We start from the raw sequence: 23,911 nt of genomic DNA on the forward strand, positions 1-23,911 counted from the left end.
TAACAAACCAGAAGTGTACACACAACAATGTGATGCAACAGTTCAATTCAGGGCCGTTCTTGATTACCTTTTTAGTGGATGACCCTCTGCTTATTGTTGTACTGCCAATAAAAGCACCAAGGTCTTGTTCAGTCAAATGTACGTTATGTTCAAACTTGTAGCTGCCTCTTTTGTGATCTGTAGCAAAGTCCTTCACAGGCAACTCAACACCAATTATCTCATATTCACAAACAATCATATTGCTAATATCTTATTTTTAAAGGATGAATAAAATCTCAGTTCAGCACGTACCCAGACATGTACCCAAAGTCCTTGTGCTGCCAGGCCTTCATCCTTTCTTAGATCTTCAGACAAAACCTATCAGCGACTCTCTCTTGTCAAAGCCTATATGGGATTTTTACTCACTGACTGGTTCCGTACCTCTCAGTCCAGACATTTCTCTTGTTGCCCGATTGCCTGACATCCAGTTGTTGATATCCTGTCTTACTCGCCAATGTTTTTGCAGGCTAGTAAATTGCCCTTTAACAACTCTGCTGTACATTGGCTTCAACTTTTGAATCCAACGTTATGTGTCAGTTACGGTGGTGGATTTATGAAGCACATTGATAAAAAAGTCCAGTTATTATTTTCTGCCTTTGCATTAATTGCAAATAGTGCAAGATTCCCAATTATGACATACCAAAGCCTGTGAAACCTTCTTCCGGAGAATCTGCTCTTGTCATCTTTACGACTCTGTTTGATCCAGCAATGCCTTGGCTACATCATGTAGGAATCAAAGTACCATACATTCATTACTATTTCCTGCTCTTAAATCAGTCTTACAGTGTTGGTTCCAGGTCAAAATACTCCCTTATCAGAAGCTAAATAAAAGTTTTCTTCAACAAGCTTTTTAAGGTTTGTGTATTAAAATAAATAATGGTTATGTTACTTTGCTCATGTAACCTATAATAAACACTTGCTTCATTAAACAATTAGAGTAAATACATTTCTACTTTTCATATAAATACAAATTTGTTTAAATGCAGCTGAAAAAAACATCTGAAAAAGACTGTACTGCATCATGAAAGCAACCAGTGGGTGCAGATTAATCAGCTGATGGTATGTTGTTTACTGGTTGGTTAGTTTTTCTCATCATTGTTTCTGATTTATGTGAGTTTAGTCTCCTTTTTTTATATATATATATATATATATATATATAGTTTTGTTCTGTTGGCTAAGCCTGGGGCTTATGTTATACTGTCTTATGTTGTTGCAAAAGGGGAAAAAAAGAAAAGGAATAGAAAAACCTACAAATATTTCCACTGTTTTCTAGTATGTGAGATTATATTACAAACAATGGATTTATTACAGGTAACATGTTGTAATAATGCAAATGTGTTGCATATTATGTACTCGTTTATGAATTAAGCTCAATAGTCCTTGGAACACAACAACAACAACATACAATGGGCAAACCTTTGGAAAGGGTGTTTTTGAGATATATAATGGCTACAATAGTGCCAGACTGCAGCAACATACAACACAATGCATTGAATCACGCTTGTATGCTATAAAAACAGCAGAGAAAATGTACAGTGCAGACAGGGTAAATTATTCCAGCATTTCAATGCTTTTCACCTCATTTTCCTTCTAGCTTTATTTTTCTGTGTAATAAGCTAGGGCAAATATGTGTTGCACAAAGAGCTGTGTGTGTGTGTGTGTTTGTCTGTATATATTTGTGTGTCGTGCCTGTTTGAGAAATACTGGAAGGCAGATTGGAAACCGAGATAGGAAAACATGGGGGAAATAAGTCAGCTGCACTCCTTGTTTGGCCAACTATTCACCGAAATGCAGATGACATATTTTCAAAGATTTCAAGGTTTCACTGGTCTTGAGTGCAGGCAAGAGAGAATAATGTGTCACAGTCTTGGAGAACAATTAATTTTGCCTCCGGCCTCGTCTGTAATGCACCTCTGCTGAGTTCAAACAGCAGCATTGGGCTAAATTGGGCTAATCCCAGCTCAAAGGGATGCCTAAAGTTCACAAAGTGTGGGCCCTGCTTAACAAAGAAGCAGGTTAATTAAGACTTGCAGTGACTCACTCTTCCCTCTTTCCTGCTTAACGAATGGCTTTAGGTTACATGCACACAGGAAGGAAGATGAACGAGTAGCCCTCAGGGGGACAACACTCATCTATTTTTGATAAATAACGCCTTTTTACAGTGTGTATAAAGGGTGCATTCACAGGTTTTCAGGAAGTCATGATTGCCAGTTTACACAGAACATCAGGATATCATACCACTTGCATTGTGTTTTTTTCAATAGCAGGATTCTCATTAACTAAAGTGTGAAAAAAAAGGTGCCAGCTCTTGCACCCAAAAGGGCTAATTATCAGCTCTAATGGACGATGTGAGGCACTGGTTTCTCCAGCAACCATCATGCAATGTCACACATTCAAAGGTGGTGAAATGGGGCTACTGAAAACTGCAGAGAGTGCCAAAACCTTCAGCTTTCCTGTTATAGAAATGTGAAGCTTATCATGTTATTTCTAGATAGACTTTTGAATCAGCATGCTGGAAACTTTGTTGGTTAATTTGACTTATTTTTAAAAAACAATATCTAAACAATTTCTAAAACAGCAAATGTTTGTGTGCCGATACTGTTCATATTTAAATATTATATTGTGTATGGAGTTAAATCTAAATTTAAACAACCATTACCTGCAGTGTCTACTGGAATTGTTAAACTACACAAGCCATGCTGTGCATTATGCATTTATACAGTGGTATGCAAAAGTTTGGGCACCCCTCTGAGATTTCATGACAATTTGCTTTTCCTTTATAATAGAAGATCACAGCAACAACATTTGTTTTCCTACAAAGATGTAGACGTTTTAGTGTTTTCCAGACCAAAATTCTTAGGGTAGCATTACATAGTTTTATTATAATAAAATAAAATGCAAAAAATGGGATGTGCAAAAGTTTGGGCACCCTTATAAATAGCATTCATTTCAACACCTGTACGGATTTATAGCTGACAGGTTGCTGCACAAAATTGCTTTGATTAGCTCATTAGACCTTCAATTACAAAGACAGGTGGAACCAATCATGAAAAAGGCTATTTAACATAGGTAATAGCTGGCTGTGCCTGGCCTAGGTTCTTTCTTAGGGAGTGGCAAGATGGGGACCTCAAAACAACTCTCCACTGACCTGAAAGCTAAGATAATCCAACATTATAAATTAGGAGAAGGGTACAAAAAATTATCTGACAGGTTTAAACTGTCTGTCTCCACAGTCAGAAACGTAGTTGTGAAATGGAAGGCCACAGGAACAGTCCGTGTGAAGGAAAGATGTGGAAGGCCGACAAAAATAGGGGAAAGGCACAGGCGAAGGATGGTGAAAATGGTCACAGAGAAGCCACAGACCACCTCCAGAGAACTACAACAACATCTGGCTGCTGATGGTGTAGTTGTTCACCGTTCCACAATCCAGCGTACTTTGCACCAGGAAGAGCTCATTGGAAGGGTGATGTGCAAAAAGCCTTTCCTGAGTGTTAATCACAAGAAGAGTCGCATGAGGTATGCAAAAGCACATCTGGACAAGCCAGAAGCATTTTGGAACAAAATACTGTGGTCAGATGAGACCAAGATTGAGTTATTTGGTCATAACATGAACAGGTATGCATGGCGAAAAAAACACACTGCATTCAATGAAAAGAACTTGTTGCCCACTGTAAAATTTGGTGGAGGATCTATCATGTTATGGGGCTGTGTGGCTAGCACAGGTACTGGAAAACTTGTTAAAGTTGAGGGCCACATGAATTCCTTACAGTACCAGGAGATTCTTGACAAGAATGTTCTAGAGTCAGTCACAAAGTTGAAGCTACGCCGGGGTTGGATTTTTCAGCAGGACAATGATCCTAAGCACCGATCAAAATCCACCAAGGAATTCATGCAGAAGCACAGGTACAATGTTCTGGAATGGCCATCCCAGTCCCCAGACCTTAACATCATTGAAAATGTATGGATTTATTTGAAGAAGGCTGTCCATGCACGGAGGCCAAGAAACCTGACTGAACTGGAGACGTTTTGTGTGGAAGAATGGGCCAAAATACCACCTGCCAGGCTTAAGGGACTTGTCTGTGGCTACAGGAGGCGTCTACAGGCCGTTATTGCAGCAAAAGGAGGCAATACTAAATATTAATGGAATTATTTCTTAGGGGTGCCCAAATTTATGCACATGCCTATTTTTGTTTGAATGCACATAAACATGTTTCTGTTTGACCAATAAAAGTTATTTCACTACTGAGATGTTTCTGTTACCATAAGGTATAACATATGTTAAAATGAAGTTGCTGCTTCAAAAGCTCAGCAAGTGACAAACTGATGCAGTGGTTTTCCTAAGGGGTGCCCAAACTTTTGCATACCACTGTAAGTATATTCCCATATTAAAGAATATTCCTTTGAAATATCCCTACTTTCCTGTATGTAAATGCCTAACAAGCTATATAACAAAATTGTGACATACACCTGAGAGTGGTTTACCTTGCCAAGACCCTGAGGAAAATTTCCCAATGTCCCCACTTTAATTGTAATATTACCCAAACAGGTGCAAGCGGAATGAAAGCAATTGTAAGAAGCCTTGTTCCTGCACAGGGAGGCTACAGCATTTATGCAGAGAGCTCATCCTGTGTGTTCAAACCTCATATAAAAACAGTTTGGGTTTGTTTGTACATTTGCACTTGTTATGTTGTTTTTTCTTGCCAAGAAGAAATTGTTTTTCTTATAGAGAAACTGGCTTAGGTATTTATTTTCTAGGTGTTGGTGGGCTTTATCCACTTGTGGTAAAATCTACTCCTTTCATATTTTGAATTTAAAACATTTTGTATTGCTAGTGGTGGTGAGTGGAGTCTTTCGATGAGCCTTACACAGGCCGTCTTACTCAATCTGCTCATGAGGAAATGGTACTCCATCTGCACCAGAGAAATCTCTATCCATTGTTTTGAATTTCATTAGATTTAGACACAAACAGTACATGAAAACCATTGGTTACAGTTGTGGTTGCTGGTTTTGGATGCACGTGTCTATTCTAGGCATTTTACTGGATTGTTTTTAGAACAAGCAATTTAGAAAGAAATAGATGTATTTGGAATATCTTGTAAGGCAATGTTTATGTTCATGCCAAACTATGTTTAGATGCTGTTGTAATACACTATACGCAGGAAACTGCATTTCAATAATTATTTGTGAAACTGGGTTAATCTAAATCATTTATAGGGCTGAAAAATCTCAGGGGTGGGAGAGATCAAAATGTGTCTGAATTGATAGCAGTATTAGCCTATAGAGCTCCTGCAGATGATGTCATATATGCTGGTCACGTGACGAGATACGACAGGGGCAGCCATTTTGGCAGTCATCGCGGCAGTAAATTGACAGGCACTGGCAGACTGTCAAGGATGGTGGATAACTGCTGTGCACCAGGTTGCACAAATAGGCGTGGGAAAAAGAAAGGTGTATCGTATTATCGCATTCCTAAAGACGCGGAGAGGAGGGAGAAGTGGATTGGAGCGATTAAAAGAGCCAGGAGCCTTCAGAAAAAGACTGAAAGATGGGACCCCCCGGCCGTTGGCTTTCGCTTATGCAGTGATCACTTCATATCAGGTGGGTGAAGGAATACAGTACAATGCTACAAAAAGTTTCTGGTCAGTTTAATTAAATTTAATTAGTTTAATTTAAGAAGTAGCACCCAGTTATTATAGCTAACGGACACTGTGATGTCCCTTTTTAACTCAACAAGTGTGGCTCTGGCGCAGCCTAGCCAGTTAGCAAGTTAGCTTGTAGCAAGCTAGTGGTAAACAAACCCGTGTTGAAATATTCCTTCTTATTTTGTAGGGAGAAAGAGTGATAATCCGTTGAGTCCGGATTTTATCCCCTCAATTTTCGATTACCTTCCATCTCCAGAGAAGAGGAGACATAAAACGAGACTGGAGGTTTTTAACAGAAGGCAGAAGGCTAAACTGCACAAAGTAGAGCAGGCAAAGATATCTGCAGAAGCCATCCGTCAAAGGTGGGTAGATCAAACTCCTGTCTGATTACATGTTGGGTCTACTTGTGATCGGTGTGTTATTCAGATTATTTTATTTCAAATAGTTAACTGCCGTGATATGGTTATAAAGTATACTCGCTCGGTAAGAAAACACTGGCACCGGTGGTCATGTTGACTGCCAAAATGGTGGCTCCCAACCAAAAGTCACGTGACCGCAGGAGCTCTATACTGTAAGAAAGAAAACAAATATAGCTGAAACAGACTTATAATAATAATGCTGGGATATAAATAGGACTAATCTAACAAGCCATTATTGAGTTTACAGTGTCACATTTTGGCTTTATATCCAAAGTTCCTTTCTTTAAGACTTTCTTTTTCTACTTCTGTGTTTTCCCTCCTTTTCCCATCCAAACACCTGATCTGCATCAGCCTCGTTAGCCTTTCCCTGCTCCAAGAGTTCTTCCCAGCCAATCAGCTTGCTGTCTGCTCTCCTGTCTAATTGCCTCATTCCCCTCACCTGAGCTTCTCCACCCATCGGAACACCTGCACTTCATCCCCTCATCAGATCAGTTTGTATTTAAGTCCTGGTTTGGTTCAGTCTCTGTTTGAGCCTTGGTTATGTTCTGTGCCGTTTTGCTGCACCTTCACCAAACCATTAATTCAAAGTTATTTCTTCAATTCAAGTTGCCTGCAGCCTCCTGCATTTTGGTGCACCTGTTCCCCTCTTCATGACATACATCATACAATATTCATATAGTTTGCTGTTCAGCCATTCTGTTATCAAGGCTACCATTTAGAGGTGTGGATGTTCCTCTTATAAGAAAATGTCCTCAGAAGAATTCTCGGAAAAAGCCCCCAAAACAAATATAAATGTTGCATATGAGTCCATTTAAGAGTGTAAGTTGCAAATTGTCAAGTAAATAATTTGTACTTATAAGAAAAAAGAATCTAAAGGGTTGCAAAAGTGTTGGTGCAGGTGTTATGTGTGGGAATTTGCTTTTGCTTTCTACAAGCAATCAAATACTAACAAACCCTAAGAAGCTGAAATATACTCAACCATATTTCTTCAACACTCCTTTTCTATGTTTTTCAACCCACTCAAAACAAAGCTTTTTTTCTGTATTGTGGTGTGTGTCAAGGGAGGGACGGGAGGGCTGACAGCCAATAACAGTAACCAAATTTTAAAATGATAAATGAGTCAAGTAATTGGTTTGAAGCAAAGTTTTTCATCCAATCAAAGTAATGGTGTTAACGCATAAATCAATGCAAAGGCAATTTAGGGATATCCAGCAAAAAGTGGTTCTCGAGAACAAGGCAGATCTTAAATACTACAACCCTGCAAAGAGGGTCCTCTATGTAAAGTGTGTTGATGTATGCACTATCCGTAAACTTAACCTAAGCCCTAATAAAATCATGTCCAACCCTAACCCAGAACCTATTGTCAGTTTAACCTACATCCATACAAATAAATCCTTGTGCAAAACATCCCCATCTTTGAACATGTACAACGTGTAAATGTCTTAAACTTAAACTTTTTTCCACCAATTCATGGATTGCTATTTAGGGAGTTGGAGTAAAGCCAAGGCTGCAGATAGGTACAAAGCTAAACTGTATGAAGTATAAAAAGTTTGACAAGAAACACTATTTATATTCCATGTGCACATAATCTGTAAACATTCTGGCAGATACATTTAGACATGAAGCGGTTTAGTAGAAACCCAGACACCTGACCAAAATCCCAATGAAAAGCCATTGTCGAGTGTAGCAGAGTTAATTAAAGCAAGGGCACCACTCTACATCTGTCACATCACTTGGCAGTTACTTTAATTATATATTTTGGTCAATCTGTTCTTCCTGATGTGAGAGGGGATGCCATACATGATACAGCATCTGCTGAGGTATGTCACATGAGCTTCAACATCTGTCCATGTTTTTACACAGCCTGTCAATCACTTACGCATTAATGTTATCATATTGAGAAACCACAAACACTGTCAAGTGCTGTGAGCGTACATCTGTGCCACAGTTACAATTAACAGTCTTTTAGCAAGAAGTGAATCTACACACAAACACAGAGATTGGCACTACACACAAATACCCAGACACACCCTGTGGCTTGCAGTCATTTTGGTCCCTTATGTTGTCCATCAAGGAGACAGTGGTGACTGTTCTCTAAACTGACTCCACCCACAAAGGCTTGTGATCACCTAAGCTGTCAGCAAGCATCTGCTGAAACCACCAACCAGCCAACTGTGATACTGGATCTGAAGATATCTCCACAAAAAAATGTGTCACCTACACATGTTCAGAACTCGGTAGCATATTTTCCACTTCTATTTTTGCTAATTTTTTTCTATGTGTCAAACATTATCTGCAAAGCCCCAGGAGAATGTCAAACAGTTTTGTATGCATGACACTGTGATTTGATATATGGAAGCATCTTGAAAGCCGATGTCAACTTGTCTTGGATGAAAATGAATTGTTTACATCACTGTCAAATATTGTGTTCAATAAAATGTGCCCCTGTAGCAACAAGAATATTGTGAGAGCTTGTCATTATTGTGAGATTCTCAAATAATTCAGTTTTCACTCAGAGGTGGCAAGAACTATCAGTCACATTAGGTTACTGATTGTGGATGCACAATGTTTGTTTGAGAAGGAATGCCTTTGTAGTAGGCAGTCTTTGGGTTTTCTTTGAAGTTGTTTTAAACTACCTCCTTTTTTACCTACTGGACCATTCCTTTCTTAAGTAGAATGGAAGTTCAGTATAGTGATTACTGGAAAAAGGGAGCTCAATGTCAATAGTGTATAGATATCTGAAAAAAACTGATGGAATCACAAGATATATTATTTAAAGACCATGGTATGCTTGTAGTCTGCTTTGAGAAACACACGCTAATACAAATCAACACTCGTCTAGTCCAAGACGCACATACACGCACTTGCAGATGACACAGAAACCTAGAGACACAATAGCTTTTTATCCCCAGACTCCACAATTTCTCCTCTCGTAATCCCCTCTGAGTCTATTAATATTTCTGTTTCCATGGCAATTCGGGCCTTGCCAAATGTTGTCCAGATAAGAGGAGATAAGAGCATAAGGAGCAGGGAGATAAGTGTAGCAAGTGACCCGCTGAGATCAGAGCACCAGAGGTCAGGCAGAAGAGCTGAAGCAAGTCACTGAGAAATGGACCATCCCTGCTCAACTCCACTGAAAACCCCATAAAAAATATATATATGGAGGGCAATCAAAGTTTTCTGTAGTAGAAGTGCAACATTTGACCACAAACTTGAAGATAATGTGTGCAGCAACTTTCTCTTTCCATTGTATCAAATTTCACCCTCCAGAGACGTTACATTGGAGATAAAACAGTAAAAGATATTATGGCAGCCTTTCACTGCACTTAATATAAGAGAACAAGTTGGTCAATATATCTAAAACTGGATCATAATAACATTCCTTTCTAAATAATAATATAGTCGTCCATGTAACCATAGCCACATTTCAATGGCAACTACACAGGGAAGTATCTTTAATTACTTTTTAACAAGTTCTATAATTTTTTTAATGGGATTATATATATGTTCCTTAATCTGCCATGACACACAGTATGTACTATTGTACAGAAAATAAATTGTGAATGAGAATGAAGGCACAGTAACACATTTGTTGTATGATATCATGTTACTTTTTTTTCAAGTAGATCTTGGCATGTTACTGTAGCATTCAATATGTATTACAAGTTGTTCATTCTATCACGTCTTCAAATTGTTGCACACAAAATGATTAATGTTTGTGATTTCCTAAAGTGAATTATCTTTCTTCAAACCCTAAACAATAAGACTAACACACCTACACAGCAGTTTTTGTGAGTCATGTTAGTACCTGTTTGTTGCTGTACTTCAGCTGGCTGGTCTTGTAGCTGTAGTCTGAGTACTGGTCTGAGCCGGTAGAGTTGTCATCTCCTCCCGTTCCTACAAAAGTGTTGGCGGCAGGAAGGTCCTGGACAGCCTGGTGCTTCTGTGAGGCCGAAGGGGATTGGGCCTGCAGCTGGATGGAGGGTAAGGGAGAATTGGAGCGGTAGTGCCTGCCTATATCGGGGCTTCCTGGAGAATATGTTAAGGGTAGGTGTATCCTGGGGCTATCATTCACTCCATCAAGGTTAAACTTGAGACTTTTTTGAAGGCTGACTTCTTCATCTTCCCCGAGTGGTTTAGGGGACTTTTGGGGCTTTCCTTTCCTTCCTCGTTTGCTTTTGGCATTTTTTGGTGCTTGTTTGGGCGCATATAAGTCTTTAGTTTCCTTCTTGCCTGCCTGATACCCACTCTTAGTTTCTCTCTGGATGCGATGTCGAATAAATACCACCACCAGGATCAACATGACAACACCTGCCACTCCGGCAAGGCTTCCAAACAAAATGTTACTACGCTGTGCAGCAAAACCGTAGTCAGGATCACCAGCAATGTCCCTCTCCAGTGGAGTGTAAAGACTGTGTCCTACCAGAGCCTCCACTAAGCTGACATTTGAGATGGTGTCATTGACATAGATGTGGACCAGCGCAGTGGCATGACGTGCTGGCTTCCCCCTGTCACTCACTCGCACCACTAGGCGATGTAGGCCGCCATGTTTTCGAGTCATTTCTTTTGCTAGAGTGATCTCCCCACTGGACGGTGAAATGCGGAATAACTGGTAAGGGTTTCCACCAGAAATACTGAACACCAGCTCAGCATTAGGCCCACTATCAAGGTCTTCGGCTTCCACTACCTCAACGTGGCTATCTGGGGAAGCTAGTGGTGACAAGAGCCTGAAGGAGGAATTGGAGGGCTTGGTGACCACAGGGTTGTTGTCATTTTCATCCAGTACATTGATTGTGACGCCCACATATGAAGACCGAGGGGGGTCTCCTCCATCCACTGCTTTAAGACGGAAAGTATAGCTGCTTTCTTTCTCCCTGTCAAACGAGATGCTTGAAAGAATGGTGCCTGTTCCATTTTGAACAACAAACTTTCCTCCATCAGGCTCTACAGCCAGTTGAACTTGAGCGTTCTCCCCTTTGTCCACATCCAGGACTGTCACCATGCCAACTGGACTGAGAGGAGGCATGTTCTCCAAAACTGAAAAGCTGTAGCCACTCAGCATAAACTTGGGGTCATTGTCGTTGCGGTCAAGGACTTTTATTACAACAGTTGCTGTCCCTTTATGAACAGGTGACCCTTTATCTGCTGCAGTGACCCGGAACTCGTAGCGTTCTTTATGCTCACGATCAAGGGGGCTTCGGGCTCTTACTTCGCCTGTATTTGGATCAATCTCAAACAGACCTTTGATAGATGAGTCTGCCACAATATTATAAATGAGTTCAGCGTTAGTGCCACTATCAGCATCTGAAGCTATAACATCTAAAACCTTCTCCCCTAGTTGGTTTTCTTCGGCAAAATCTACCTCAAACAATGTTGGGGAGAATATTGGCGAGTTGTCGTTCACATCAGTTACCTGCACCTTCAGAGAATTTGTACTAGAGAGGGCTGGATTTCCAGAATCAACAGCCACAATATAGACTTGGTAATCCCTAATCCTCTCGTAGTCGAGGGGAGTGGTTGTCTGTAGGAAATACTTCCTCTTACTATCACTGGAGGAATCGCTGGCAGGGCGAAGCTGGAACGGCACATCCCCTGCGACCACACAAGTGACCATAGCATTTTCTCCCTCATCCTTGTCAGACACTTGCACTAAAGCAACAGCGGTTCCAACTGGCATGTCTTCTGAAATGTTGGCCACTCCTTCGCTGTGTGTCACAAGACCAATTCCACGAATCTCCACAACTGGATCGTTGTCATTTTGGTCAGTAACCTCAATTGTTACAAATGTCTTTGAGCTTTTAGGTTGTGGACCCTTATCCCTTGCCACCACATAAAAGGACAAGCTGCTGATTTCTTCCCTGTCCAGGGGTCCTTTGACGTAGATGATGCCGGTGGAACGGTCAATTCGTAAAAGATGTGGCACTGGGTCTACTGCTTGGTGAAGGGTGTACTCAATTTCTCCATTAGGGCCCATGTCAGAGTCATTTGCTTTGACCTGAAATGAAAGGTATTCTGTGGTTAAAGGCATGATTTATGTGCAGCGCTGTGTGGTTAGAATTAAAGGAAGTCAGTGTAGGATTTTCTCTACTAATCATTGGTCAATGAATGAATAAATAAATTAATCAATGGTTGCCTGATCACTTCAAAGCACAGCAAGTGAACAGCTTTATTAAGGCCTGTTTTATTATTGCCCTTCCTCTAAGCTTTTGATGGTTATGCCCCCCACTCGTCCTTTTGTTGCAGAAATAGGCCAGAGAAAAGATTCACATAAAACCAAGAGCAAGATAAAAGGATTGTTTTCTCTTTCGTGACAGTTACCAGTGGTAAGCAGAGAAATTCCTACTAAGAGTACTCTTTGACTACAGTCATTGTGCATCTGTAATTATTTGAATGCAGGTATGATAGCACAAAAAAGAATATGCAGCTTGGTTACCTGTATATACATAATTTGTATATCTTGTTAGTAGTAGTAGACAACAACTAAGTTTGGACCTTTTGTTTCTAAAGAATTCTTCATGTGAGGTTACATTTTGAACATTCAGAGTTTTAAGGCTAGTTTTAAGCATTTTAAAGCACAATGGCAAAATAAAATATCCATCTTTTATTTGAATTGTCAATAGAATTCTGTATCTGAGGAATAAGCAATGCAGAAAACATGAAGCACAAGACTTATTTTTCAAAAACATCTTGATAAATTGTGTATTTCATTGTGTATTATTGAGTGTTTCTCTCTTTGAGTCTGAATCGTATGTTCAGCAACTAACAAAAACACAAAGTAGAACATCAAGCAGCAGAAACTAATTTCTTAGCAATTTCACTTTTCCTCCAGACTACATATTGATATAAATTAAGTTCTTGAAGTCAAGTTTATATGTAGCCAAATCTTACCTGCAACACAGAGTGCCCCGCTGGACTGTTTTCGGACACTTCCGCCTCATACGTGGACCTTTCAAACTTGGGAGAGTTGTCATTGGCATCAGTGACTACCACTCTCAGCAGAGCACTGCTGTAGCGCTGTGGATTTCCTCCATCCATTGCCTTGATGGTGAGGTCATAGGAATCCTTTAACTCGCGATCTAGGTTGCCCAGGACAATAAGCTGTGGGAGCTTCCCCCCCCTGTCGTCAGCCACCTGTAAACCAAATAGGGTTGCTGCATCTGGCCCTGCAGTCAGTGCATAATCCGCCACCCCATTCCTGTCTGAGTCCCTGTCAGTAGCCAGAGGTATGGAGAATAGCGCCCCCATGATTGTGTTTTCAGGGACTGAAATGGTGAGCACAGAAGAGGGAAATTGTGGAGTGTTGTCATTGATGTCCTGTACCTCAATGCGTCCTTCAATCAGTCGTGGGCTCTGGTTTTGTATCAGGTCTGTCACCGATACTTCAAATTCAAGGTAGCAGGGTTTGCCCTTAACCAGGGTTCGACAGTCCCTCAGGGTCTCTCTGTCGATGGGTATCTCGGTGGTGAAAATGTCCCCGGTCTTTCCATCAACACGTAGGTAGGGGGCCCCGACCTCCAGCTTGTAGAGATGGCCCGAGTCTGGAAGACCCTGGTCTGCTGCCAGGCTACCAATCAGAGTGTTGGGGGGCTGCTCCTCCTGGACCCTGTACAGGATACTGCCTTGAGCAGATCCACAGTGCAGCACAAGGACCCAGAACAGCACTAGTTGTAGATGTAGTTCCATTAGGTCATCAGAAGATCTGCCTGTAAAATAACAAAAAGTATTTCTGTCAAAATGTTGTCTTTTTTGGTTCGGACTAAGCTATTAAATACCTGGCGCAATACTTGCTGAACTCTTATATCAAGTCACATCAACTGATCATGCGGTCGGCAGAGAAACAATGTGTCTTGAGTGTATTTTCTTCATTATAACCGAGCACTAATAGGAATAAGTAGCACACAAATCTGCAACAGGCCTCAAAGCACAATATAATAATTAGACGATTATAACAAAAAAGGGAAAAGAGGCTTGATGAATATTTCCCAGTTTGGTTTCCTTTCTGTCCCAGAGCTTCAATATGTTCAATGAATGTCTCAGCCTTACACATTTCCTGTGTAAATTACAGCAGGAACAAGAAATTGTATCTTGTGAGCTTACACACACAACAAACTCGAGAGCCGGTGTGGATGGTATTGTTTCAGCTGCGTAATCAAATAAAAGTGTACTACAAAATCAAATTGCCTATGAGACTCATTATTTTGGTATTACACTCCTGAACATTGAGCGGGGAGCCATGTTGCTTAAATGGAACCTATGGTAAAAAAAATAAAAATCACACATGAAGCCTTACAAACTTGCCAATATAGTGTCCGTTGATGAAAGCGGATTGATTGTTTTCATTACACGAGAGGCCTCTAACAACGAGAGCTTGCATTCCCAGAGTGGTTGAGGTATAGAGAACAGATATTTTTTTTTGTGTAGATTAAGCAATTATCACTTACATTTTGAAACAATGCAGAATTCTCCATCTTTCCTCTATCGCTACCGGCTAGCTTGAACATTGTATCATTATGTTTGATTTTGAACCTTTAAACTCTGTAATTACAACCCATTATGTTAGCGTCTTCTTTGATCTGTATTCCCTCCAGCTAGAAAATACTGGGTTTGTTCATACTACGTTGATTTTAGAATACAATTATTTTGTCTCCTTGTGTGTGAGTTCTATTGGTAATTGAAAGGAGAGCAGACGTTTGGGTTAAGAATCAAGGCCCAATTCCCAGGTAAATTTAGTAATGGCCACCAGTTTAAAGTGTATGTTTGGGCACGTTTTTCGGCGTCTACATCACCACGTAGATACAAAAAATGTGTTTAACACATAGAATCATTTCAATTGAATAAAAAGGAGAACCGGTTCTGGATCTAATATCAGCCAGTTCCCCGAGGGACCCTTAGGGAAAGATAAGCGAGATCAGTGCAGCCTTAGTTTGTGTGCTTGTGAGAAAGATAGAAATACACATGGTCAGATGGTGTTATTGTGAGCTCAAATACATTCTGCATCTCCTCACATGAAACAATGTTGCAGCGAGGAGCAAAGCAAATGTGTACTAAGCGAGACAGCAGAAAACAAATATACATAAAACCAATGAGAAATACAATTCCTTTTGAATACATTAAAATTGGAAATGCAGGTTATTGATGCACTAATTGCCCAGTTATCGATGTGTCCCTTTTTACATTTGCAGGGGGAGTCTCGAGTCAATGTGCCGTGAACGGTGAGTGTGCATTTTGTGTGTTCATGTGTACACAGGAATAAAAAAAAGGCTGGCAGGTGTAAAAACATAATCAGGGGATGCATACTGGTGCTACTAAAAAACTGAAATTTAACATTGAAAAATGATCACTTGTGACATCTTTTCCCTGTCTCGTTTTGTACTGATTTTAACATTGCAAGATGTTTTTTCCCATAAAATGACCATTTCAAAATGAAAACCGTAATTAAGGTTATAACATTTTGTTTAGCTGTAACTGTCCCCCTACTATTACAGCCACTTCCAGAATGAATAGGCATGCTTTGATAGTGACATGATTGTTATGGTTGATGACACTCATGAATTAATGTCTTCCAGTTGGCCTCATGCCTGTCTTCCAGATGGCACCGTGCCTGGCAGCCACGGTGAATTGGTGTTCCTTTTTCTTTGTTTACATTGACATTAAAATTCATGTTATTTGTGAAAAACGCATCAGTCAGTGAGCATCTCTTATCAGGTGAATATTACTGACACTGTGCACATGGGCTTCTATCTCACAAATATTTTATCAAAAGCTTGACAGCATGTTTTTTTCCCCTCATCTCAAAGCAAGGCAGTAGCGAAGGGGAACGTATGATTTGCTGAGATTTCTCACCAATAGACTACTGCAAATCTCGCAAGAGTCCACTACCTGAGCAGGAAAATGGATGAATTAATACTGCTGAATACAACTAGGAATGTCATTTCCTCCATCTCAGCATTTTATCCTCTAAAAAACTTGGTTATCATCTGCCATCCCAGATGGTGTGGTAGACCCACAAGACTACGAGCTGATTCAGGCAAATCACAAAACATAACTCAGCATAAAATTACAAGAAGCTAGCTTTTCCAGTGTATTCAATGTGTCATTGATATAACAGTTCTTCTTAACCACTCCAAGCACTCCTTTTGTAAGGACTTAACTGTACAATTATACTCTTTGTCAACCAAAATGAGTGCATAAACAGTGGAAAACAAGTAGATGAGTACACATCCTCTTGGCTTTTCCTGAACAGCGTTAAGACTAATAAAGACAGGTTAGATTAGTTTCATATTAATATATTGTTGAAAGTGAGTTTTACAATAAAAAGCGTGGTAAAATTACTCTTTCTAACAATTCATTCTGGTGGCTTTCAGGAAAGCATGCTTACATTTTTAAGTTCTTAAGATTTTTTGTATGATATATTAATTTCAAAGTGTGTCAAATACATCACTGTCGATTGTAGCTGGAGCCAATAAATACCAGTGACTACTGCAGAGTCATTTATCCTGGGATAAGATGTCGATTACAACCTTTCCCTATGAACAGATGTTAGTGGTTGTTAGAGGGTTTTTTATCCAATGGGAAAAGGAGCTTTAGAATAACAGCGTGGGGCAGGTTCTTGCACTGGATCAGGCATCTTAACACTGAAATCATCAGGAATTGCTAAGAAAGTAAAATCCCCTTGTTTATTATAAACATACCCTGTCAACATTCATTATCTGTGGCATCACAGTGGAGCTTTACTGACAGAATCACTGCAGAGAGTTCTTTGTTCATTAATTGTATTTTAAATAATAAGCACAATATAATTATTTTAAAAAACTGCCTGCTACTATACTTCATGGCAGCTACACCAAAGGACAATCCACTTGGATAATTTTAAGATGACCCCTACTGTGCTACTTGTTGAATGAGTGCAGGACACTACACTTCCTTTACGCAGAGCTATTAGGGCTCTGCACGGCCTTAAGGGCTCATGCTGTAATTCCTATAAGCTCCGTGCACTGCAAAATCCATCCTGCACAAACACGCTGACCTGCACACTTTTAAAAGAGCAACACATATTCTGAAGAAATGTCTGAAGAAATCAAATCAACGCATCCACTCTTACTGAGGAGAACACTTTAACTCAACTGAAGCAGCGTTCAGCACATTGCCTCATGCTGTGATCATGCAATGGTCCAGATGGTTCCAACATAGAGAAAAACTAAAGGCAGCCTGTACCACAGTATGGAGGTGGACTTTCAAAGACTCAAACTGTCTGATGGGTCGTCCATTTGCTGTATTTCCTGTGAAAACTGAGAAACAAAGAATGCAGTCAAAGCAAAACTGCTCAACAATGAAGTTCATGACCCCTGCGCTCGCCACGCAACAAGAACTCTTCCCTGGCCAAAACCCAGCTTATAAAGACCATCTTGGGAGACAGGTCTAATGCAAGACCAGAGTCTGTGTGTCATGACTCATTCTTAGCATGGCCATCACCCTACAGACTGACAACCTACGGGAAAAACTTACCCGAGCATACCCCTTCACCTGCCAACGACCTCTATAGATAAGCACGGCTATAAGAGAGCGGGGGAAATTATTCCTACTCCTGCATACTCTGCCTGGAAGTCTGTTGTCTCTTCCGTCAAATTTCACTGAAATATAGTGTTGTGATTGACAACAAATGTTCTACTGCTTTAAGGGGAAAAAAATGTGTTTACTGGCAGGATTTACCACTAAAAAAAGACAAAATAACAGATTTATTCTACACCCTTATTGAGACCAATAGAATTCATGGTAACAATATTATCGCACTGTTTGTAGAAAATGTGTAATTGTAATGATGCTCGGTCAAATTCATCTTTATCTTAGTTTATTATGCAGTTTTTAGAATCAAAATTCATGAAACTACCCCTAATCCAAACTGAGCTCTTTCCACTTTAACCAAAGGTGCAGGGATTAATTAGTATGTTTTTCTTTTGGACAAAGCAAGAAGCGTAAAGCATTCACAATCAGAAAATGAGGGAATTTCACTGGCGGGAGCAGAAATGAGGACATCAGCTCCTGTCTAATCATTTCCTCCAATGCTATTTTGAATGACAGTGATCACCCAAATTCCTGCTAGCAATTGCCTGCTATCCTCTATCCCTACAGCTCTCCCCAAAGGCTCAGTGCCAGTGCTGCGCTCCTCACAGAGGAGAAGGTGAAAGACTCCTCTGGCAGCTAAACATCAGTCCAACGGCAAGGTCTGATTGACTCTCACCTGGAGCCCACACACAGTACACCACCCAGCTGACCCCACGGTGGAAGGGAACATTTCAATTTCAACAAGTCTACAATCACTGACCCTACACATTTGGCCATTCCCAAGAGGGACATGTTTTCTGACTTAACGAAGCAAGGGGGGCTGAACCCAGCTATAACAATGACCTCTGAAAAACTGGTTCCGTCTTGGCTAACAAACACACTCCTCCACCATCTGTTTGAATGTCGGTCAGTGTAAGGCGCAGAAATATCTGCACCTACAGGATCATTTTCCTTCGCTCAAAATTTCAAAACTTCGATCAAAAACTGCTCCGCATGTGTTTTGCCAAAAATCCTTTTGCACTGGTAGTTGTCAAACTCTCTTCTGGTATGTTGACTTTAAAAGTTGGAAGGAAAAAGGAAAGTGAGGTTGACAGGGCATTAATTGTTATGATTTTCTTTTTCAAGCGAAGTTGTGAGACATAATGCACCATATTAATGTAATCTTTATAGTGTTACACCCCTGATAAAAGAGACAAATTATGACAAGAGTCAAAGTTAGGTTTCACTTGCGGTAACTCAAGTGAGTTAACAAATGCAACACCTTTTAATAGCACACAAAACGCCTCTTGTTAGAGTAAGAGTGCATACGCTTGTCTATTAACACTGTAATTCAATCAAGAGACTCCTTAATGTCCACAATATCATTGGCAAGAAAGCAAAAGGCTAAAATCATTTTCCCCTTAACAAATGCTTTAACAACAAGAAATGGGCTTTCTCTCCGGCTACTAGTAGCAGGCTATCAATGCATCATACCAACATGTCACAATAGCAGTTTGATTATCATGTCTTGCTACTTCCTAGTACTTTTCAATGACTAATGTTAATAATTTAGACATAGAGTTGGGCGATACGGCCAAAATCGTATGATAAGTAACAATATCATCATAATAAAGCATGCATTCCGGTAATTCAGTGAATGAATACTCTAAATAAAATAACCACAAAGTCAATGTCACAAATACGGAGTTTGTTTTACACTGGGGTATTCCCATAGGCTACATTCTTGGATCCAGCACCAGTCACTTTCTATTCTCCGCGGCTACTGAAAATGTACTTTGCTCAAAGTATTTTTTGCACTAAAGAACTACTTGCACTACCGTCAAACTGTTGATTGTGTCTAATGTATGTATATATTACTTAGGTTTTTTTTGTATACCCCTTTAACCCCCCCTTTTTTTCTACACTCCTATCTTTTTATGTTATATGTTCTTGTTTATATTTGCACTGTCTGACCGCCAGAAACGGTATTTCAATGTTCTGTACACATGTGGAAACTTTGACTTTGACTTTGGATGCAGGAACTCGGTGTTGTCAAATTGATCTGGGGGATGGTGCAAAAAACAAAGTGCAATGTTAACATGATATTGGCTCGTAATATTTAGTTATGAAACCACTGAATATTAATGCGAAAGTAATTTTGTGTGTCTAAATTGGCAAAAGTGTGTCAAATCTACAATGACCATCCTGTATTCATTCAGTTATTTTACTGCCACAACATTGTATATTTCAAGTATGGTCATTTTGCCATTTATTAATTATTTGCAAATCATATATTTAAAGAACTGAAGGGGATAGAAATATTATAATATGAGATCCGTTTTTAATAGTTAAATATAAATATATATATTTATAAGTAACAAAAGAATTTGTGTATGGCTCCATACATGTTACTGTCTTAATTTAGGGTATGTAAAAAACAATGAATGGTATAATTGTGCTGCAGAGCATGTGCGCCCATCCTCGTTACCATAGAGACAGACTATCTACTGAGTCAACTCAGTGACTGACTGGGTGACATTTGCTCTTTAAGTTGGCCGCTCCACAGGTCCATCGGAAATGACTCACGGGTAGAATCAACTTAGCTATAATTGCAAATTAATAATAATGTCAAGGAAAATCATTAGAGTGCGGCAGCAGCTTTTGTTTCTCTACAGAATTTGAACTGTCACCTGTTACTTGGTCACAGATCAAGCTCATGAATGTCTGTAAGATGTGCTCTCCCAAGCTGTGGTAGTGTGCGAAAAGATAACGGATGATTTAATGATTTTCTCAACTGAGGTGATTTGATGTATGGGCTGACTCTGCGCCTTTAGCTAGTATAACAGGTAAAACCCATTACCCTCCCACCAGCATGATTTATGATGGCTAGTATCACAGTTTAGGTCCCCTTACAGCTGATCTTCCAAAATAATTTACTGCAAAATGTTACACAGCAAGACAGTAAACCCTGGCTGTTGGTAATGAGAAAGGAATAGTCTTTGAGTGGAAACACCTGCTAAGGGCAGGGGCATTTAGCTATGCATGTGGGCTGCTCAACAAAGAATGCCATAAAATGCACTGAGATCAAGGAGTTTGCATTCAGACATTACTACATAAGACGGAGATGTATAAGCCTGCAACAGTTGATTCAACTTATTGCAGACTCATTATTTTCTTGATTAATATAAAAATTGTCAGGATGTGCAAGCCGAAAATGATGCCTTTACATGTTGTTGTGAAACCAGAAGATAATGAGTTTGGTATGATAGAGCAATTCAGAAATATTCACATCAGAGAGGTTGAAACCAGAATTTTCTGCCATGTTTCATGAAAAATAAGTAACGACTTTTCATTGAAATGCCCACTGATCGACTTTTGACCTATCTTACAACTAGGTATACACATAGGTCCTATGCTTTTTATTCCATTTCGGGCTTTGCATGTAATTACAACCTGATTCAGTATTTCTCTGGTTTTGAATGATTTCTTACAGCTCTACCCTCTCAAGTTTAAATAACAGTTTGATCAGTCATGTCAGAAAACCCTGCTGGCGACCTTTCAATGAATTGTTTACCAAATAGATGGGCTTACATGACACAGTGCATGTAATTGAACCATGTTCCTTTACTAGAGGAAAGGACATGTGTAAAGTTCACCATTGATCAACTGTGGCACCTTCACATTCATCAATTATATGTCTAATAGGCAGGTTGTCAGATACGGGGCAGAAGTGGGTAATTTAGGCAGCTTTTGATGCTCTGTTTTACCGGCAGCGTAGCCTCCAGTGTGTGTGGGAACTTAGACCGACATCAGTACGTGGAGCAGGCTCTCAAAAATGTGCCTGGTGGTCGAGTGAGTGGCGAGAAACAACACCCCAGACTCTCGGCGGATGTGTGGTGGGGGGGGGGGGGGGGGGGGGGGGGGGGGGGGAGAGAGAGAGAGAGAGAGAGAGAGAGAGAGAGAGAGAGAGAGAGATTACCCGTGCGGATGCGCTGATCAAAGATTTCTTTTTTTCACCCCCACTTCAATTATACGCGAGAGTCTCTCCGTACGAAAAAAAAAGACGATTAGTTGCCTGTGCATCAGAATGGGAAAAAAAATACTTCAAATAAAGATGATAATTAGTGATGTTTGCAGAGAAAGAATGATGCAAATGGTTCAGATTGTTCACAGAATCATGATATGAGGAGCAATTAGCCGATCGCCAGCACAAATCATATTCAAGCGTGGGTGAAGTGCAATGATATATATGATAATGTCTTAATGCCATTACTCACGGAGGCTAGAACTCGATTTATTTGCGTTACTAATCGGGCAGCGCATCGTTATTGAGGATGACATATCTGTCCATCAACCTGTAACACAGAGCTCGCCTGTGACAACTTGTTGTAGGCTAAAAACAGTCCGTTTGGCATAATGGTCTGCGTTAGGAGTCGTTAAGACAGAAACTTCCCTGGCGGAAAATTATAGACAAAATCGCGACAACTTTCTCGGTTATTTCGACATCATTACCTGAGCCAGAGACTTCTCTATGAGCGCGTCGCCGATCCGTCCGCAGTTGATGTGTTCACCGGGGATCCCAGAGGCAGGTGGCTCACCCTCAAACCTCCGTCACATCAAAATAACTTCAGCAGCATCAAAATCCACTCACAGCAATTTGCAACTTCCAAAAATCTCCGGATTCCGTGTCGTCCCGGCAGAATTCTGTCCGTGGAAAATATTGGAAGTTATGAGCTGATCGATATTTGAATATATGATAGAGCTGGAAAACGCAGGGGTCAATCATTCCACAGGGATAGCCCACTGTGTGCCATTTCCAAATCCTTAAGAACTGATCTCTGCCAAGATACGCACCCGGTGGCGCATCGCTTCGCTCCAAGTTTACAGAGCGCTTCCTCTGATGTGAGAACTACGGACGCACTGGGATGTCTGAACGATTGTTATTTTAATTTTTCGTTGTGCAACGGAATAAGCCTACCAACCCTAAGACAAGAAGCCAATCTGAAGCATTTCCAGAGAGCAAGTGTGGAGATGCTGTGGCTCCGTTAGTTTCTCCCCTCTCTCCCTATCTCTCTTCCTACTCATCAGAGCGTGGGAGGAGGTGGGGCTCTTATCCACCGCAGCACACAGCAACTTCACACTCAACATCACATTATGCCCGGGCTGCCTACCAGGAAATTGTGTGATTTCCAACAGTTTAAGATCTCATCAAACTGGGTCACCTCAAATGGGGCGAATTCAATGCAACCTTGGAGAATATTCCTGCAGTCTGTACATGTGTTACACTGCTGCTGCAAAAAACCAACCCCTGCTACGAAAAATGCACAAAGGTGTCCAAACGTGATGTAACAGGTAGCACTGACAGTTTACTTGTTGATATGCATTCCATGTAGCAAAATGAATGGCCCAAAATGGAAGCTGGTGCTGCCACTATTTATTCATTTGGCGCCACCCTCAGGCGGTTATAATAAGGAAAGGAACTAACACAGTTCAGCTGAGGGAATTAGGAGGGAAATTGAATGATAACATTGAAGTCTGAGACAAGCACATTATAGGCCTATTGTTGCTTCTTTTTTTTCTGCGAGTGGAGACAATGAAAATGCTGTTGGTTACATTTGGATTAACTAACATCATCTGTTTAAAAACTGCAGCAGTGTAATTAAAAAAAAAACAAAAAAACAATGCTTTTGCTGTGGGCTATAAATCAGCATGGCTCAGCAGGGAGCAAACCCATCCCACGCCACAGTTATTCTCCTCCTTTCTTCCACAACGCTGATGCCAGTGATCATAACTGCTTAAAACACAAGCAATGGACAAGGAGCAATGAGTCAAACGCGGGATTTTGTCACAAAAGAAAGCCTTAAGCAACGTCCCCTCCGGAGAAAACTTGATTTCCTATCTTCCCCAGCCATTCTGAGGCAAGAGTTTATCACAGTGTTTCCAGTCTGTGATCCTTTACTCCTCCCCCATCTCTCATTAGCTGCAAACACACAGCTGTTGGGTTACCTCTCCAGGGCTCCCATTAAGAGCTGCCACTCAGGCTTATAGTGTCCCTCAGCCAATCATATTAGAGCTCCCGCCCACGCACTGACACTGCTATGCTGCTCTTCTGCAGTCATACTAATAACGGCAAAAGTATTATTTTTTTACAGGTGGCTCATGAGTCGCCTGGAAAAAGAGAAGTAAACAATGTGAGAGGAACAGAACTTAACATGTGTATTCTATTAGAATATACCAATGTTAATACAATACAACTGTTATTGGGTAAAA

The 23,911-nt window shown here is 40.5% G+C and overlaps 1 protein-coding gene across 1 annotated transcript in view; it reads right to left on the bottom strand.

Annotated features, from left to right (window-relative positions):
* Nucleotides 1-22,636, bottom strand: part of pcdh1a (protocadherin 1a) — an 89,140-nt gene extending 66,504 nt beyond the window's left edge. Inside the window, exons 1-3 of the mRNA XM_063895801.1 lie at nt 22,154-22,636; nt 12,989-13,803; nt 9,909-12,095 (exon numbers count right to left, since the gene is read on the bottom strand). Coding sequence (XP_063751871.1) covers nt 9,909-12,095; nt 12,989-13,783 — 2,982 coding nt within the window. The 5' untranslated portion in view covers nt 13,784-13,803; nt 22,154-22,636. The remainder of the gene's footprint in view (nt 1-9,908; nt 12,096-12,988; nt 13,804-22,153) is intronic.
* Nucleotides 22,637-23,911: the final 1,275 nt, after the last annotated feature.

The sequence above is a fragment of the Eleginops maclovinus genome, chromosome 11 (genome assembly GCF_036324505.1).
Source record: "Eleginops maclovinus isolate JMC-PN-2008 ecotype Puerto Natales chromosome 11, JC_Emac_rtc_rv5, whole genome shotgun sequence".
In the NCBI taxonomy this organism is placed as follows: domain Eukaryota; kingdom Metazoa; phylum Chordata; class Actinopteri; order Perciformes; family Eleginopidae; genus Eleginops; species Eleginops maclovinus.